We start from the raw sequence: 19,488 nt of genomic DNA, 5'->3' as shown, positions 1-19,488 counted from the left end.
TTTAGAGCTAGAAGTTTTATCAGTTCTAGAAAGGGGCTCACCTATACAATTAAATTTTTAAAATAAAATGTAACTATGAAAAATTTAAAATAATTTAACGAATAGCTAAATAAAATTAAAAAAAATAAGGACTGATGAAAGCCATGTCTTTTTAAAGAAAGCGAAATAGATGGGTCTTGTCCAAGCCAAATGGAGTACAGGAACAGGTGTGTGAGTCAGTGGTCACCTAATCAGTCTCCATATCTATTGTCCTGTCCCTACTGTGTCCCTTTCCAGTACTTCTTTGTTTTATGGGGTAGTTTGTTGACAGAGTAGCATATAATACAATTAACTGTCTGTGATGCTTTTTAAACTGTAGAGATACTAGGGTTTGAACCCAAAGGCTTGGTAAGCAGGTTCTCTACCACTCTGAGCTATATCTCCAGCATAAGGCTACTTTTTTGCTGTTTTGACACTGAGTCTTGGGCTCAGAGCCTGGGGACTGCCTCTGAGCCTGTTCACTCTACCACTTGATCCATAACTCTACTTCTGGATTTTTGATGGTTAATTAGAGGTAAGAATATGACAGATTTTCCTACCCCAGCTGGCTTTGATCTTGGATCCTCAGATCTCATCCTTCTCAGTAGCTAGGATTGCAGGCGTGAGCCACTGGCTCCTCTTGGTTTTGATTATTGATTGCCCCCAATACCAATATTATATAGTCTTACTAGATTGCCCTTTTATAAATAAAAAACAAAGCACAGTTCTAGGTCAAATCACACCACTTTTTAGGGTTGATACAGAAAATATCTTTTTCTTTATTTTTAATTTTGTGCTGGTTGTAGGGCTGGAACTCAGGGCCTGGGTACTCTCCATGAGTTTCTTTGCTCAAGCTTTTGCACTTGAGCCACAGCTTCGTTTCTAGCTTTTTGATGGTTGATTGGAGATGAGAGTGTCATGGACTTTCCTGTCTGAGCTGTCTTCAAACCATGACCCTTGGATCTCAGCCTCCTGAGCAGCTAGAATGACAGGCATGACAGGGCTTGGCTACTTTTGTAGTATTTTCATTCCTGTCTCTAACATGAGAATCTAGAGATTTCTTATTATTCGTTACTAAGCCATGTATGGTTTTATTTGACTCAACCCCAACCAGATCGAAGCGTTCATCTGCCTATGGGGTAATTGGATCCAGTGGGAAAATGTCAGCGCCTTAATAGTGTATACATTTGGATTCCAGGAGAATACGATGACTTTTATTTTTAAGGGGAGCTAGAAATTGCCTTTGGTCCTATGTCCTATGAAAATTGCACTTCATACCAAGTCCCAGAGAAGGGAATCAGAGGCCAGAGCAGAGGAGAAAGGGTTTTACAATGGGAAGCTGTTGTTTTACAAAGGGAGGTGTTTGTTGTTGACTCCAGATGTTGGCCACTCCAGATGTTGACCTTTGATGGCGAGGATCTGGAATACTGGTCAGGTGTGGAGAGCAGTCCAGAGTGGGTCAAACCGTTTTCCTTAGCACCGTGGCTTCCCTCCCTCCCCTCCCCTCCCCCAGAGCCATTCCTGGAGCCCTTGATCTCTCACATCCCATCCACTTTGGCTGTCCTGAACTGTTTTGTCTTCATTTTTTGTGAATCCAAACATTTTTATCCAAATAAATAAATTCATCCTATCATAAAAAGCACGGCGCTGACATCAAAGGGAGGAGATGGTTAGGAGATTTAAATTTTGTTTTTCATTTTGCTGCTGGCCCTCATTTTGTAGTTTTTCCTAACACAGACCCTTTTATACCAGCCCCAATTATTAGTAATGATGTGACTGTTTCGCAAAATGGGCAGTCTGACGACCCTCTGAACTGAGAGGTGATGTCCATTGCAGTTCATTAGCCTGAACACTTGGTACATCCCCTGAAGTACACTTATAATTCCTTAAATGATATTTTCTGGGTAGATACTCTCTCCACTTCCCTTATTACCCTCTCATGAACCAAATGGCTGTTACTTTACAGAGCAAGAACTAATTTCTAAAATGCTAGTGTGTACGTGGGCGTGTATTCCTCTGAAGTCTTTCTTTTCCCTGGTTCTTTCTGTATGGTCGTCTCTTCCCTCGTCCTCCTCCCCTGCCCTTTCATCTCTGGGGCCGTGTTTTGTTGCATATGTAATAGGTACACACTACATGCTTCAGTGATGTGCTTGCTCCTCAGCCCCCAGTGGTGGCACAAGTTGTAAATCCTTGTACGCTGGAGGCTGAGACAAGAGGATCATAAGTTGGAGGCCAGCTGGGATATATAACAAAATCTAGTCTTACAAAACAAACAAACAAACAAACAAAGCCAGGTGCGAGTGGCTCACACCCTGTCATCCTAGCTACTCAGGATGCTGAGAACTGAGGGCTGCGGTTTGAAAGCCAGCTCAGGCAGAAAAGTCTATGAGACTCTTATTTCCAATTAACCACCAAGAAAAACAAAGTGGAACTGTGGTTCCAGTGGTAGAGCACTAGCCTTGAAGAGCTAGGAAAAAACTCAAGGACAATGCCTACGCCCTGAGTTCAAACCTCTACGGTGACACCAAAATATAAATAAGTAAAATAAAAAGCAAAAGAAATAAGTAGTCCTTTGAAAAGGACTCCTGAAGAAAGAATTCTGAGTCCATCTACCAATAGCAGTACTTAAAATGAATAGTCCTTCATTATTCCTCTTGTATTTTTTTTTGTTAATTCAACTGTATTTTTTGTTAATTCTCTGTTACTTCAACAGTGCTATAAGACAGGACGAGTTAATATGTCTATGTACATGGAGAACCTGTAATTCTACCCCTCACTGCATCACAGGGTGTTTTTATTCAGTTACAGCTTCTGCCCGACCTGGGTCTTGTAATGATTGGCAGAATCTTGTGCCTGTCCATTTATCTGGACTGTTTCCCTAGTTGTGGGTGACCCGTACTCCTGCAGTGTTTTCACTGCTCTTTCTCATTGGGGAATCACAGTTCTTTCTCAGGGAGAAGGCTCTCTGATTTTCTGGTAACAAAAAAGCAAACATCCTTACAACTTCTACAATGAATATTTAGAAATATTCTTGCATGAGTCTCTTCTCAATACTTTACCAAAATTAACCTTTATTCCCTGCTTGAAAAACCTTTGAGGTAGGTGCTAGTTTTATGAGGACACTGATCACACAAATTATAAGCAGTAGGGCCAGAAGCCAAACCCAGGCAGTCTGGCTCCTCCAGGCTTGATGATTTTTAACCACTATGATATGTCTCTCATTAAAGGTAATTCTTCAGACAATTGCTACAGATGGTCAAGAAAGCGTTCTAAGATCCCAGGCTCCCCAAAATATTAAAGGAGTCCACAGCACCCTTGAGCCTAGCATTCTAGGGCATATAGGGGCCCCCAGTATCCACTGAGAAAAGCATTCCAATAGTTAAACCTGGACAGTCCTGGCTGAGGGCTCAGCCTGACATCAGTGCTAACTTACCAGGCATCTGAAGTGAGCCATGTTGCAAAGGGTAAAACCGGCTCTAGAAAACACTGCATGGTGCCCAGACATAAAATAAGTAAAAGAATCTTCTATTATTTTAAACCAACCACTACAGAAATCTGAAAATATTAAAGGCAGGAGAATCTTTGATGGCATGATGGAAATTACCACATCCTTACAAGTCCTTTAACTAATCTCGAGGTGGTAGGGACAGTGGATACGAAGCCACAGGCACAAGGACTGGGAGTTATTTTGGTTTTGTCTGGAGAAGAACATCTGCCACTAAGCAAGACTTATCAGAAGATTTCCATAACCTTTTGTCTCCTTTTTTTAAACCTTAGCTAAGCAAATTCTGATAATTTTGGTTTTTTGAACCACTTAGTTGAGAATGTTTTCATTTAAGTATGTCTGGGTACTTAATGTATGTCATCTTAGCTTCATGTGTTTTCTCTGGTGGTTCTTTTTGTTAAAATTATAGTTGAAAAGAACCTGCCTTCTATTAGGCAAATCAAATTCTTTAACCAAAAGAAGAAGGAGGAGGAGGGGAGGGAAAGTGGAAGAAAAACATGGGAAGAGGTAACAATGTTCAAGAAATAACTTACTCACTACCTTACAAATGTAACTGTAACCCCTCTATACATCACCCTAACAATAAAATATTTTTTTAAAAAAGGAGGAGGAGAATCACATCTAATTCATATAAATCTGCCATTTATTAGGAAAATCAGATTTAAAATACTTTTTTTCTTATTATTAAGGTACAGAGGGGTTAATGCTTCAGTCAGGTCATGAATACATTTCCTGTTAGGCAATATCACCACTTTGTGCCACTCTGCTAGTTTCCTCTCCCAAGAAAATCAGATTCTTTAATCTATTCCTATTCTAGGTTGTATTTGCCAATAAAATTCTGTAAGCATTTACTGCGTGAAGACCACGGTGAGTCTCTTCCTAAAGTAGGATTCCATGAATAGTGATGCAGAATAATTTATAAGAGATTAAGAAGTTCCTTGCTGCTGCCATGGTTTCTTTTTGCAGTGTGTTGGTGTTTTGGGCAAGCTGTGCCATCTTTATTTGTTCAACTAACGCTTGTTAATGGACTGTGTTACACCAAGGCAGATAGCTGTAAATGCACCCGAATATGTGAATGTAGCATCTCCCAGTAGGTAAATGCAAGGACTTAGGTAAGGAAAGGAGCTGCAGGCTCTGTGATGGCCAAATTGATTGGCTTTCTCTGCAATTTTTAGCTAATCTGGAATCAAGAACAATCTCCAACTGTTGTCTGGGTGCCCCCAACGAGTCCCCAAGGTCTTTTATGGGTACCTGTGAGAGTTCCCAATGATTTCCTTCATAATACCAAGACATGATTTGTCTGTTTCTCATTGCTTCTCTCCTGAGGGTCGGCAGACTTCTTTAGCCATGGATATGATTTATTTCACCAGACTGAACGCAGAAGCACCTAAGAAATTTCAGCTATCTTCCAACCAGACATTAGAAAGTACTGCAAAAATGTTCAGGGACGTCATTCCTCTCAGTAGATTCTTGTTGTTTTTTTGTTTTTTGGTTTTTTTTGGTTTTCCCCCACCCCCTTGATTTTGTGAAAAACATACTTTTCTCAAGTACGTTGTTCATTTCACATGCCATGAATTCATTTCTGGTACCACTTTGAAATAATTTTTTTTGTTTTAACTTCTGATAATAATTAGAGTTACAGCCCACATCAAGGTTCCCTTGGGTCTTCAATCATTTTCTTTTTGAAGCATAAAGAGATCATGAGACCTAACATGTGTGGAAAGCTGCGGAAGTCGGACATCTAGTTAGTATGTTACTTAAGCCCTCAGAGCATGTCAATAAAATGAAGGCGCTGCTCAAAGAGCTTCCCTCACAAACTGATTAAAGGAGGGAGAGTATGACAGAGTTTAGAACAATGCACTATGCAGAGGGCACGCTACATCAGTTTTATTATGACTAATATTATTATTGCCATTGAATAAAATAGTAAACCATCTGTAACTCCGAATATTTGAACATTATTGAAGAATTTTGCTTGCAGTTTGTGGTCACTGTCCTGTTCTGGTCTGTAAAATAGCATTTGAAAGTAAAGGAGATGGAAGGTTTTTGTTGTGTTTATTTTTTTCCTCTATTTTTATTTTGTCACCATCCTTAAGTAGTTGTACAAAGAGGTTTCAATTCAGCCTGTCAGTTTCTCAGTGCTGCATCTTGGTGTCATTCTCCCCTCCCAGCTTCACTCCTCCCCTTCTCCTAGTTCCATTCCCACACAGAGACATTGAATATTGTGACTATACTAGAATTTTACTTGTTTTCATTGGGGTTTGGTGGCTCATATTCAATGAAAGAAGATAACACAGTACCAGAGCTTCGGACTAATTTGGGGTTCCTTATCAGACTCCCCCTGCAGTTTCTGACCACCCCCCTCCCCAAGACTCTTCTCTGACCAGCCTGAACAAGTAGGCAGATGCTATTGGCAAAGCTTGGAGATAATGGTTAAGTGTCAATACTTTCATGTCCTCAAACCTAAAGGGCCCACAGTAAAGAGTCTCATTTATCCACACTGTTCAAGCGGAGAAACTGAGGCCCAGAGCACTAATTTACTCAGGGAGGTTAACCTCATTATTAGAGGCCTCAGGACAAGGACCTGCATCCTCTCAATTTGTAGTGGGCAATATGCCAGAATGCCAAGCATGGAATCAGATGACCTGGTTCTAGTCTCAGGCTAAGGCTCCAGCATGTCCCAGTGAATTAAATGGCTCTTTCTGCACCTTCAGCATTGTGTCTTAATACCCTCATCACCGTCAGAGCTCATGTGAAATCTGGTGCTTTGTAACTTTTGTTTTTTCTTTCCTTTTTTCCCTGTCTTTCTAGGACAGCCCAGAAACTTACAGGACCTGTGTCGAATTAAAATTCGACAATGTATAGGCCTTCAAAACCTGAAGCTACTTGATGAACTACCCATCGCCAAGGTCATAAAGGACTACTTAAAACACAGATTTGATGATATCTGACAGGCCAGAGCTGTGAGCAAGATGAGGACTTCGTTCTCCAGATACTTAAAAGGCGCTTTTTTTTTCTTTTTTTCTTTTTTCTTTTTCTTTTTTTTTGCCTTGCACAAAGTATATCCTATGCAATTTCTGATTTGCTATGACGTCAGAAAGCAGGTATACACATTGGGGGGTGGGGGAGGTTGGTTTGTTCAGCTGGTTGATTTTCCTCAGAGAAGAGGGATATATATCTATATATATATATGTATAATATATATTATATATATACATATCTCTCTATATATAAACATACCACATGCTTGAAGGTCTTAATTTGGTTTCTTGGTCCAAGTTTATGAGGTCCAGGCTTTCTATACAATATTGCATTTAGGAAAATTGTGTTTTGTTTTGTTTTTTTCTTTTTGTTTTTCTTCCTAAGCAATGTAAGCAGGTTTGGAGTGGAGAATTTTATCCTTACACATTTGACAGTTTTATTTGTGAGTGCGGTACTAAAAACCAGCAGAATACTTATCAAGGTTTGCTGTCGATTTTATGGGGGTGAGAGAACAGCGGGAGGGGAGGGAGGGCTGGGGAGTTTCCCAGGTTATATACTAAAAATACCCCCAAGAAAAGTTTTTTAAAAGTCATGGCTGTCACTTTATTCATTTTTGAATTGAGGACAAAATTGGCTATTTCAGACTTTTTTGCTTGGTCCTCCCTAATTGATGTAGCTTTCCAATGACAGAAACCCAGTACCTCTACTTTTCCTGTTTGTGTGCTCTTGTTTTAACTTATTATTATTATTTTTTTTTTAACTGTAAGACACTACTCTGAGACATGGTGTTGTGACTTTCTGTCTCTGGTTGAATTGTACTCTTAGAAGAAATTAACGGGAAAGAAAGTAACTTTATAAAGCCAGTGTATTTTTTTTTCTTTAATCACCCTTCTTGTGCAATACACTTCTGCTCTCTCCTGTTTCATCTTTTTCCCTGGCTCTTCCTCTTTCCTCACTGGCTGTGACTGGTCTCTGTCACAGCAGGACATAGCACTTTTGTCACCATGACACACCCCAGACTCTGTCCTTTACAATGACCAGTTTAAGCTTTGTCCCTTTGAATAGCAGATTTCATATTCTGGTGATTGAATGGACGCTAAAAAACAAAAACAAAAACAAAAAAAAAATAGCCCAGGCTGTCATTAAACCATTTGGCTTTAATGGTTAAATCATTTGAAGTGGTTTCCTGGTGTTTTTGTTTTATTTCCTTCTTCCTGGTAATATATACATAGAGTATATTAAGGATAAAATCTCTAATGGTGCACATTTGTTAAGTTTGGCTGATTCCTAACATGCTAATTAAATAAGTCGCTGTCTATTTTACAGTGGAGCTCTTGAAGACAGTTGTTTTATTTTGTGGACTGATCGGGCGAGTGAGTGCAGTGTGAATAGGGCTTTGGTAAGCAGAGGAGATCCAAGGAAATGGGCTCTGAGCTTTAGTCACCATCCGATTCCTCTTTTACAGTTTCAGATGTCCCCATGTTATCTTTAGGGCTCTGGAAAACTTCCTAACATTTACACCGTTGTTAAATTTGCTATCCGACATTTACAAGGCCTAGGAAGTGCTAATTCTTTTCCTTGTCTGAATTGCTAATTGCAACTTCTAAAGTGCAAAAGCACTTCCAGCTACAAGTGAGTGGCCCAAGGCAGAGCAGAGCCTTTTCCATGCTACTTATTCCCAACCAGCAGTACTGTTTTCCTCAAGCACAAAGTTTGTTCTCCTGGCTGTACAACTCAGACTGGCATCAGAATTGCCCCATGTCTGCTGTTACCAAGGCACCACGTGTGTTGCTTAACAGGCCGGAGATTATTTAGAGAATGACAGATGTGGTCTTGTAGATTCGGGTCAATCGTTGTTCCAGAGGGTGTCCATTTTGTCACCACCCCCAATTGTGCCTGGAGCCTGATGGGTTGGAAGGGGTGGTCTGGCATGTTCACAATGGTTATCTCTCCCTTGAATCCCTTAATTAATTAGAGCAAGACCCAGGTCAGAACTTAGGCACATTGGCAGTGTTAAGGACCACGGGATGGCCAGAGTGGACTCGGGCAGACGAGGCAGGAAGGAGCCTACGACTGTATTCTCAGCTGATATAATCAGTGGACCATTTGCCCAGGCCCTGCTTTCCACAGATGCCAATAAGTGTTAGTAATTTATTCAGCTACTCTAAAGTGATACTCTCTCCCCCACCATTCAGAGGTTTCTAAACAAAGTTAGCCACTGAGTTTGAGTCAGCTCTTAAGCAAAAAGATCTGATCAAGGTAAAATTCTTGATTCTATATTGCTGCTGTGACTTCAGAGAAAGAAAAAAAAAAGAAAAATTATGAGAGCTCTTCCTAAAATTGAAATTTCTATTTAATGAAGAAGTGTATAATGTCATTATTTATTGTTCTGAGGTTTGATTTATCTGAAAGCTTAAAAAGGATGTTTTATGTTTGCTATTAATAAAATTGAAATCATACTGTATTATTTAACAACAACAGAAATGTCTTGCAGTTGGTAAGGGTGGGGCATTCATGCAGGTGATCTGGCAGGTTGGCACTTGAATTTGATTGGCAGAGACACATTCTGTTCTGGTCACATAAGTGGTATGAGCAAATATTTTCAGGAAATTAACCAATTGGGTTTTCTAGAATTTTGAACACAGTGTTCATTCAGCCTCTTATCAAATCTTGCTGCCAATTCTTCAGTGTTTCTTTTGAAATTTATTATTGAAGCCTAACACTAAATTTTTATAAAACTGTATTTGGCAAAGTACACCAAAGACACCAGCTCATAAAAGATTATGATCATTAATGAACTCCAAACCTCATCTTTTTGCAAACAAAGGGTTTTTTTGTAAATATTTGTGTTTATAAATGTACAGCAAAGTAAGAGTGTTGTGGAGTTTTTTAAGACTATTTAATTCCATATTTCTAAACAACTTATTACAGAATAACCCATGATCTTTAGTTTGGAGGACTTGATCATTTTGCTTTTTTTTAAAGTTCATTGTCGGTCATGTTTGGAACGGCATTTTGGTGAATTCTAGAAAATTTGGTGTACACTTGGCACGTGAGAAAGGCTGGTGGCATGGCTTTGTCACCTGCTGCAAACCCCAAGAGATGCAAGCGTGGAACTTAATGGCCAGAGTGGACCCCGTGAAATTGAGATTTTAAACTTCCCTGCAAAATTGCTCATTAGCCCGAGATGTGATTGGAATATGGTTATTTGCCCTCAAATTTAGCTTTCACCTAATGCCCTGTGTGTTAATACCATAATCTTATTTTGTTCTGCCTTTGTAATGTATGTTTTGCTTTGGGTCAATTTGAATTAAAAAAAAAACAACTTTGAATCTGATTTTTAAAATGTATTGGAATTGTATTTTCTTTCTGTTCTGCCTTAATACTTCGGACTGCTTGATGAAAAGAGAAAACCATCACTAGCGCTGGGAACGCTTAAGAACTGGCTAAGAACGTGGAGCCAATAGCACCACACTGCACTGGCAAAAGCCAGTTTGGTTTATTTTGGGTCATGGTGGTCCTGGGATTTGAACTCGGGGATTCTGTACTCGCTAAGCAGGTGATCTTAATCATTCACACTCGTGGTCCTGATTTTGCTGTCTATTTTTCTTAGATGAACAGTCTCACTTCCAGGCGTGGTAACTCGTGGCGCGTTGGCTGTATGTGCTAGGCTTTCCATTTAGGCAGGATAAGAGATGTGCATGGCATCCTCCAGCTCTCTCTTGAGAAAAGGTTCTTACAAACTTTTTTGCCCTGGGGTTGGTCTCAAACCAGGATCTTCCCCAAATCAGCTTCCTGAGTCATCAGGATCACACACAAGAGCCTGGAATGCCTGGCTTAAGCTTATATAGGTCTAGAGTGTGGAGATGCCAGCATGGAGCCATCTTGGGCCACACTTATCACCTATCTCACCTTGAACAAAGAAAGATTCCAAACACAAAAAGGTCATTGCAATCATGGCAGTGCATTTGAAGTCATTGATTGGCTTGCAGGACATAGAAGCAAAATAATTTGGATTTCTTCTTTGAATAACCTAAGTACAGCTAGATTCAGGAGAGACAATCCCCTGAATTGAGGACATGCCTGAGGCAAAGGGGCACCCAGCATTCAGTACCCTGTGCAGAAAGGGAGTTGGGGAATTACAGCCTTCCTCATCATATGCTTAAGAATATTTGGTACCAATGAAAGACCAAGATTTGGGACTTTTGAGCCCCTCTAATGGTCTTCAGGGAAGTTTAGCTTTGTAAAAGCATTAGATTGCTTGGAAAAGTTGAGGTCATTTCTTTTGCAACATGATGTCGGGGTATTTTTTCAGATGAAAGTTTACAAGAATGGTTTCCTTGCTATTGATAAAACAAATTAACTACTCAATAAAAGAAATATGTCACCATCTCATATAATTGGGGTATCCCAAGATCAAAAGAAAGCAGGTTTTGAAAAATCATCTGCCTGTATTTATGTAACTTTTTGTTCCTGCAAGCAGAAGAAATGAGGCTACACAGATTTTTGATGTTAGAATTTTTTAGTTTACATGCTAATAAAGACATGGGCTATGTAAATATGTGGCAGACACTGAGATTTAGCCCAGAGTTGTAGATTCCTAAGAAAACAAGGTGAGTTGGTTTTCATGTTGACCAGGCAGGTGTTGTACCACTTGAGCCACATCCTGACTTTTCTTTCTTTTTTTAAATAGTACTAGGGTTTAAACTAGAGGCCTCACATTCATCCAGCTTACTTGCTCAGCTGGTACTCTGCCACTTGAGCCACATTCCAGCTCTGCTTTTTGCTCGTTATGTAGGAGATGGAAGTCTCATGGGCTTCTTTGCTTAGGCTGACTTCTAACCAAGATTCTTCACGTTTCGTATAAAGATCCATATGCGTATGCCACTGGTGCCTGATTTTTGTTACTTTCTGAGTAGGCTCTCGGGTTTATGTGCTGGCTGATATGCATGGTGAGCCTCCTATTTGTACTTTCCACATAGCTGGGGTGGCAGGCAGATGGCACCAAGTCTCGTGGTATTAGTGGAAATCAAGGGTTTCGCTCTCCTTTGTTCCTAATGTCCACCTCCTAAGTAGCTGAGATTATAACCATAAGCCTCCTTCTACCTGTTTCCTGAAAACGATTATCATTTATACTTCTGCCACTATTGATCAGTCACTAAAAAGAGTCAGCTGACACACATTCTCCCCCCCCCAATATGCCACTCTTTAAATCACCTTGGAAAAGACAGGTAATTTATGAGTGTTCTAAAGAGCTTTTCAGTATGTGAAAACCTGAGATAGGGGTGTAGCTCAAATGGTAGAACCTCAGCCTACCAGACATGAGGCTATGAGTTCAAGCCCTGATCCCAGCAGAAATCAGCCTTGTTACTGCCATTTTGGCTTCCTGCCATTCTAAGGCGAGTCCTTCCTCTAAGCAACCCTTCCGGGTGCCTTTAGCTCTGCTGCCCTGTCTTGTTCGTATTTTAGTCACTGCATCTTTGAGCCTGAGCGACACGGTTGTTGTGAAGACCTGAGAGCCATGGGAAGTGAAGAATCTGTTCTATTGCAAAAATCAGTAAGGAAGTTGAACCCTGGTGGGTCCTTACTACTCAGGAAGCTGAGATCTGAGGATCATGGTTCAAAGCCAGCCCAAGCAGGAAACTCCCCCGACTCCAAGATACCCCAAAGTGGAGCTGTCCCTCAAGAGCACTAGTTTGATTTTAAAAGCCCAGGGACAGTGACTAGGCTCTGAGTTCAAGCCCCAGACTAGCACAAGAAAACATTAATCATATTATTCTGTGTCTGTATAAAATTAAATCTTGGCAGATTCTAGCACCTTACAAAATCTCACTTGGAACCCTGTATGTGTGTTTCCTTTTTTATTAGGAAATTGCCTTAACACAAATGTCCTCATGGCCTGTCTTTTTGTAAAGAAATGATTTACCTTTCCATGACACAGGATCTGATAAGCCAGAGAGAAGGTGTCTGTGGACAGCAGAATTCAGTTGAAGTTGAGAAATCTGGCTGTGTCCCTCTGCACCTATTTCCTATTTCCTCCGTCAAGTGACAGCGTGTTTGTCTTGCTTTGCAGGCCTGAGCTAATGCTGTTTTTCTTCCTCTCATTATGGGTCAGGTCATTGCTTCATTTTCTTTTTCTTTACCAGAAAATAACACTTGGAGGGCAGAGACTTACTGTATTTGACTGTTGCCGATTTCTTTAGAGGGCTTCTAGATTTTTTCCCTTGTAATTTCAGCCCCTTAACTCTTTAGAGAAGGACATGCTCGCCCAAGAACTACAAACAGCCTTGTTACTTTGATTTTTTAAAAAAAATTTTTTTGCCAGTCCTGGGCCTTGAACTCAGAGCCTGAGCACTGTCCTTGGGCTTTCCTCAAGGCTAGTGCTCTACCACTTGAGCCACAGCACCACTTCTGGCTTTTTTTCTATGTATGCAGTACCAAGGAGTCAAAACCGGGTCTTCGTGCATGCTAGGCAAGCACTCTACCAGTAGGCCAAACTTCTGGCCTGTCTAGTTACTTTGTAGTAGTGTTTTGTTCCTTCTTAACCTGGGAACAAATAAAACTCAGTATCATTTTGTAAAAAAAAAAAAAAAAAAAAAAAAAAAAAAAAAAAAAAAAGCCTAAATGTCAGCTACATTTTCTATTATGGCTACTTCAACAAATAGTTCCTATTATACTTGGCCAGCTACTGGGGGCGGGGTGTACATGCATACAACTCAGGGCCTAAACACTGGCCCTTCGCTTTTTTGTTCAAGGCTGACGCACTACCACTTGAACCACAATTCCACTTCCAGCTTTTTTGATGGTTAATTGGAGATAAGAGTCTTAGACTTCCGACAATGGCTTCAAACTGAGATCTGCATATCTCAGCCTTCTGATTAGCTGCGGTTATAGGCTTGAGCCATCCTTGCCTCGATACTACTGCTGCTGTTTAAGAAATGATTTGCCTCAGCTCCAGGTGGCCTTGGGCCCTTCATCCTGGCATGGTGCTTGAAGCCTGGAGGGAGCAAGTCCACATGAGTGACAGCAGCTCTGCTGTTGACTTCTAGTTTCAGGTGAGCGCAATCCTGACACCTGGTAGGACTGCATTGTGTTTCCCCTTTCTTCCCCCTTCCTTCTCTGCCCTTTTGGTTCATCACAGTCAGATTCCCTAGTCAACTCCCATCCTACCCTACCTCTTCAGTGCTTTGACCTGCTGAAGGAGTTAGACCGCCTGTGTCAAGCTCAACTTTCTCACAGGGATCTCAGGAGAGGTAGGGGGTCATGTGACACCCCCCTCCCCACAATCAGTTCCCGCCCTGCTCAGAATGCTCGGTTCTCAGCAGCTGAGTGGGGACAGAAGCCAGTCTGCTTTCCTCTCCTTTGCCCTGTAGGCTCTGGGGCTGAGTGAGAATGCCTAGCCTCCATACAAAGGGCTTTGAAGACTGCCCATCGTGCCGTGATATTAAAATCATCAGGGATCAGCGACCCAACAGCTAGGAGGACAGCAGGTCAAGGTGTAATCCACACTGGGCAGCCATAGCCCATGGGCAGTCCTGGGAAGTGGGGTGGTGGGGGGAGGGAATGGGAGAAGAAAGGGAGGAAGGAATGCTGGCACCAAGTTCACACTTTCAGCCCATTGCCTCATCCCTGAGCCCGGCTGGCTCCCCAGGGCATTTAACTCATGGCATTTTCTTCTGGGCACCTTTGTGCATGGAGATAAAAGGACTGGTACAGAAGCTCTGGCATGTCATATCCAAACCCTTTATTACCCAAGGATCCTCGTGATTCCTTTGAGAATTTCGTAGAAACATTTAGGAGCCTGTAATTAAGCATCTTTAGCTAGCTTCGTGGAAATGCTTGATGTTTAGGAAGGTATTAGGGTGTTGGAATTAAAAAAAAAAAGAGGGCCCTACCCCGAGATTATCTGATTCACTTGCTTCCTGCTCCATTTAGTAATTGTTTAAAATTAAAAAGTGCTTTAATCACCTTCTGTTTTAATGGGAAGTAATAAAATGCCTGCTTAGCAAAAGCCTATCTTTACAGAAGCAGGATATGAAAAAGATTCTTCAAATCAGTGCAGACACTCTGGAAGTGGTAGGATAAGGGCACTGGGAGGTACCCTGTCCCCAACCCCACTGCAGGGTGTGTGGGAGGGCTCCTTACATGTGTGTCCAGGCACCCTTGTCTCTGTTTCTCTGGAGCTTGTGGGGGGGGTGTCCAGGAAGTTCTGGAAAGCAATCGGTTGAGGCTTTTGCTCCTTGAGTACCTGGTTATTGAGAGCCTGTGCCAATGCACTAGAATGGAGCCAATGTTCAGAAGGGGCCACTGGGGTGTCCAGCTGAGAGATGAGAAGGAAGATGGAGATGGGCTGGGGAGAGCCAAGTAGGACAGTCAGTGCCTGGCCAGGAGCTTCTGTTTTCCAGGTTCCAAGTGGAATGTGGAAGAAGTGGAGATTGTGGCTCAAGTGGTAGAACGCCCACCTTGAGCACAGAAGCCAAGCAAGAGTTCAAGGCCCAGTACCAGCACATTTTTTTTTAAAAAGGGCTTGGGTGTGGGATTGTGATGTCCTTTATCCGTTAGTGCAGGTGAGTATGAGCAAGCAGCGGGATCCCCTGGTGGGCTGTTAAGACATCATTGCATCCCTTCCCAGGGACCTCGGTGGAGCCTCAGGTTTCTAGTAAGCTCTCTGGGGATGTGGGGACTGCTGGGAGCCACACACGGCCCTCTCTGGTAGAGCATTTAGCCTCTTCTATGAAGAGAAGAGGATGAGGGGAGGGAAGGGGAGGGGCAAGGAGAAATCCAGCCATCACTAGGCAATGGCTCCAAAGCCATGCACCCGTGCAGGTTTGACAGCGCTGTCTCCGGTGGGCCTCAGAGACCGCATGCTATGTGGATCTCACTGTACAGAACCAGCTTCCACTGGTTCTGGGTTACATTAACAGAGACTACAGATCCCTCTCCTGCCAGATTTCCAACCAATCAACACTTTCATGTCTCCTGCTACCTTTTGCAACACCTTAAAACTTCCACTGGACACAGACAAAACCAGTGGTCTGCAGCCCCGTTCCTCCATGGAAATCGTCCTTCAGCTTTTGCTTAGTAGCTCATCAATAATATGTATGCCAAATGCTAATAAGGACAGCCTAATGGCTGTCCTGCCCCTGCTCCCATGTGCCAGGACACAGGCTCCTGGGGACCTAGCCCTAAGATTGCCCCAAGTGTTGATAGCAGATAGAAAACACACTGCCACGCACATCTAGCAAAAGTCAGAATCCCCCCAAGACATTGAGAGGGAATCGTGGTACCCATAATACATTTCTGGGCCCTGGGTGCAGCCTAGAGATGGTGGGAGCTCCGCTGGTGTTGCCTGCTGAACCAAATGATCTCGAGAGTGTAGCCTGGCACCTGGCAATGCTGGTCCAGGAAGCCTGAAACCCATGCCTCAGAGTATCTGCCTGCAAAAATGGAGAACTTATTCCTTCTTCTTTTTTGTTCTTGGTTTGTTGGTTCATACAGGATTTGAACACAGGTCCTTGAACTTGGGAGGACTGGGCTGGCCTCGACTGTAATTCTCCTCCTTGTGATTTCCTGTGTTGCTGGAGATGGCAGTTATGTTCCCGCCATTGCGTCCTGTCACTGGAAGACCAGGTGTGGGTCACCATGCCCGGCCACTGGTTGAGATGGAGTCTTGAGAAACAGCCCTTCTTACTTTGACGTGGAGAAAACAGACTCAAGAATTGATCAATTAGGTGAAGAGATTTCCTTTCTACCCTCCCAGTTGTACCAGTGCTGCAGCTGGCAATACAAGAGGATTGCCTTCGCCATATCAGACTTGGAGAGAAAGGATGACGTGACCAGTGCCGGGGGTTAAGATGGCACAGGCCTTTGTAAGCCTCCGGGTCTTCCAGAGGTAAGCAAGCACTGCTGTTCTCTGGTGCCTCAGACTGAAATTGGGTTGATTTGGGCATCTGAATTTTGGAGCCAAAGTCCAGGCTGGTTCCTGATGACATTGACAGCCCAGTCAGGTCATTTACCCAGGATTAAAGGAAGACGCTAGAGCCCGGACCCTACCTCTCACCATTCTGTATGAACCTAACATTCCAGAGGAGCCTGGATTTGGGGGAGGGGGGTGGAAGAACCAATGCAGGCACCTGGTCCACTGTGTGTCTATTACCAAACCCCTTCAATCCCTCCGACCCCCCATGACAATGGCTTATTAGAGAGGTGGCTCAGAATCCATGCTGCAGGGCCTGGCGCTCTCTGGCAGAGGGTTTAACACCAGCAAACTCACTTTGTAAAAGTGCAGCGGCTGTGATAAATAAGCTTAAGCCTTCGTAATCATTGCTTCATTTTTCCCAATTACCCTGGGCTGCTATGTGACAGAAGTTAATACCGAGGAAGAAATTTGAAAGAAGCCTCGTTTTTCTTGTCTAATTAAATTAAATACTTGAAAGGTGATTCACGTATTGATTTTTTTCCCCTCCCTATTTAGTCAACTGAAAATTACAGGGTCTTTTGGGAGGTAGAGCCACCTGATTCACCCTCTGGGGTCAGGGACCCCTCACTGGGGCCTTGGGGGCTTCTCAACCACACTGCCCAGAAAGACTTAGGGAAAGTATGCCTTGTTCATTCTCCAACATGCATGCCAAAATCTGTTCAAGATGCCTTTGTCTCCACAGATTTTTTTTTAATTCATCATCATCATTATTAGTTTAACAACACAAGCAAAAGTTACCAATAAGCTAAATCATTGTATATTTCTGATCATAGACATTTCAGTAGTCTGAGTTACCCAAGAGGCTGAGACCTGAGGATCGTGGTTCAAAGCCAGAAAGGCAGGAAAGTATGTAAGACTCTTATCTCTAATAAAGTACCAAAAAGCCAGAAATGGAGCTGTGGTTTAAGTGGTAGAACACTAAGCTTGAGGAAAAAAAAACAAAAGTGCAAGGTCAGCATGTAGGCCCTGAGTTAGTTTAAGCCTCAGGACTAGCACACACACACACACACACACACACACACACACACACACACACACACACACACACACACACACCCCTTGGGATAGTTGACTGGTAGGTCGGAAGAGTTGTCTTGGAGAATGCCTGTCAGTGTTGGGCCTTCTCTTGCTCCCCATGTCATTGAGTTTCTCCCACATTCAGGGTTTGCGAACACCTGGAGATGCGTCGGGTAGCCAGGCTGGGCTGGGGTGAGCATTCTCGGCAAGGATATCTTCTGGATGACTGAAGGCAGCCAGCTCCAGCTTTTCAGCATGATGACTGGTCTTCTTGAGGATTAAATAGGCAAGAATTGTTTCTATCCTAGGAAAACGCTAAGGAGAAAACCAGCTGGCCCTTTGCAGAGGCTGGAAAACACTCCTGTTCCTTCCTGGTGCTCAGGGGTGCGTGGGGTACTGGCTTGATTTCCTCGTCTGGATTCAGCTGGTATAAGGGGGATATTGGGTACCCAGAGGAAATGAAGGCCTGGTGAGGCTTGCTCATTTTTCATTTGTATAGAGCATTTGGTTCCTCATTTCTCTCGCCCTCTCTCTGTTCATGTCCCCTCTCTCTTCCCTCCCTGTCCTTTTCCACTCCATACTTTATCTCTCAGTCCAACCATTGAACAACAAAAGATAGCCACAGAGTTGCAACTGGTAAGACTCACTTAAAATTTTCCTTTCCTTAGATTCTAAATGCTTTGACCCAGTCTTGTTTGTGTTAAACGTGCATACACACACACACACACACACACACACACAACACCCACTGAGTAGCTAGGAATTATAGTCATGAGCTGCCATACCCTGGCTGTATTTAATTTTATTTATTTGTTTTTTATTGCCAGTCCTGGGGCTTGAATTCAGGTCCTGGGCACTGTCCTTGGGCTTTCTCAAGGCTAGCACTCTACCACTTGAGCCACAGCACCATTTCTGGCCTTTTCTGTGTATCGGGTATGGAAGAATCCAACCCAGGACTTCATGCATGCTAGGCAAGCACTCTGTTACTAAGCCACACTCCCAGCCCCACCTGGCTGTATTTTAGATGTTTGAAAGCTCTTGGAAGAAATGTCTTGGGTGGATTTGGTTATGTCCCAGGGCAAACTGAGGAGTGACATGGCATGCATTACATTGTTCTGTTGTAATTAGATCACTTTCCCTCAGCTTGCAAATGCCAGGGGGCCCGGGACAGGGAAGTTCTTTAGATAGGGCCCCAGACCCAATCTTAGTTTATGTGTCCCAAATGGAGTCTACTTCAACACAGAGATTCCAAGCTAGGGTGTATATCTTGGCTTTGGGTACTTTCAGATTCATTCTGAAATGTCTGTGTGCCAGAGGGACGTTTTAGTGGAGAAGATGTATAATGTTCATGCACCCTCAAAATCGTCCAAATTTGAAGAGTAAATAGATCAAGAGATTGATGCATTCTGGGGAAGACAGATGTTCCAGAGAAGAAAAAGAAAAAAAAAAACGATATAAGATGTTCTTTGCCAATTATTGCAGAGAAAGCCTTCGGGACGCCAATTCTAGTCACTTAGTGAGCATTGCTGTTACTCTCTGTGTGATTTCTGGACCAAACACCTCCCCAGGTACCACTTCCATAACCAGTGCTGGTTTCTTCCAAAATGCCTCTGGTGCCTCTCAAATTTTGGGAGCATGGCATCTCTATGACACGGGGGATACCTACAACCTCCCCAGGCCACCAACAAGCCAGCCGCAAAAATCACCCACCACACTACGCTTTCTTTGTGTTTTATGGATTTCTAGACATTTTTCTTTATGCTTTAGGTTGTTCTTATCACCATTTCAAGAAGGATTTGAAGAATCTGCTTCTGTCAAGATGCTGGGTTTCAATGCTTTGCATGTCTGACAAATGTCATTTCACCCAAAATTTCAAGCATAGTTCAAGATCCTTAAAACAACAACAACAACTACTACTACAAATCAATCAAGTTGATTAGGCCAAGTGTAGTAGCTCATGCGTGTAATCCCATCTAGTCTGGAGACA

The 19,488-nt window shown here is 42.7% G+C and overlaps 1 protein-coding gene across 5 annotated transcripts in view; it reads left to right on the top strand.

The window, feature by feature from the left end:
• The window catches only part of Asb7 (ankyrin repeat and SOCS box containing 7), a 39,725-nt gene extending 23,333 nt beyond the window's left edge, over positions 1-16,392 (top strand). For 2 of the 5 annotated variants that reach the window (XR_016533227.1, XR_016533228.1), the window contains exons 6-9: positions 6,335-6,627; positions 13,261-13,560; positions 13,879-13,995; positions 14,911-16,392. Coding sequence is in view for 1 of the 5 variants with exons in the window: in XM_090321818.1 (XP_090177944.1) it covers positions 6,335-6,474 (140 nt within the window). In the remaining 4 variants the exon portion in view is untranslated. Of the gene's footprint in view, positions 1-6,334; positions 7,013-13,260; positions 13,561-13,878; positions 14,028-14,910 lie in introns of those variants that run through there. The other 3 variants (XR_016533229.1, XR_016533230.1, XM_090321818.1) reach the window with 3 other exon arrangements.
• The last annotated feature ends 3,096 nt before the right edge of the window (positions 16,393-19,488 follow it).

This window comes from Megascapheus bottae, chromosome 30 (genome assembly GCF_031878675.1).
Source record: "Megascapheus bottae isolate mThoBot1 chromosome 30, mThoBot2.hap1, whole genome shotgun sequence".
Classification (NCBI taxonomy): Eukaryota; Metazoa; Chordata; class Mammalia; order Rodentia; family Geomyidae; genus Megascapheus; species Megascapheus bottae.
Note: the sequence above shows the minus strand (reverse complement) of the source record. Positions and strands in the feature narration are given on the sequence as shown.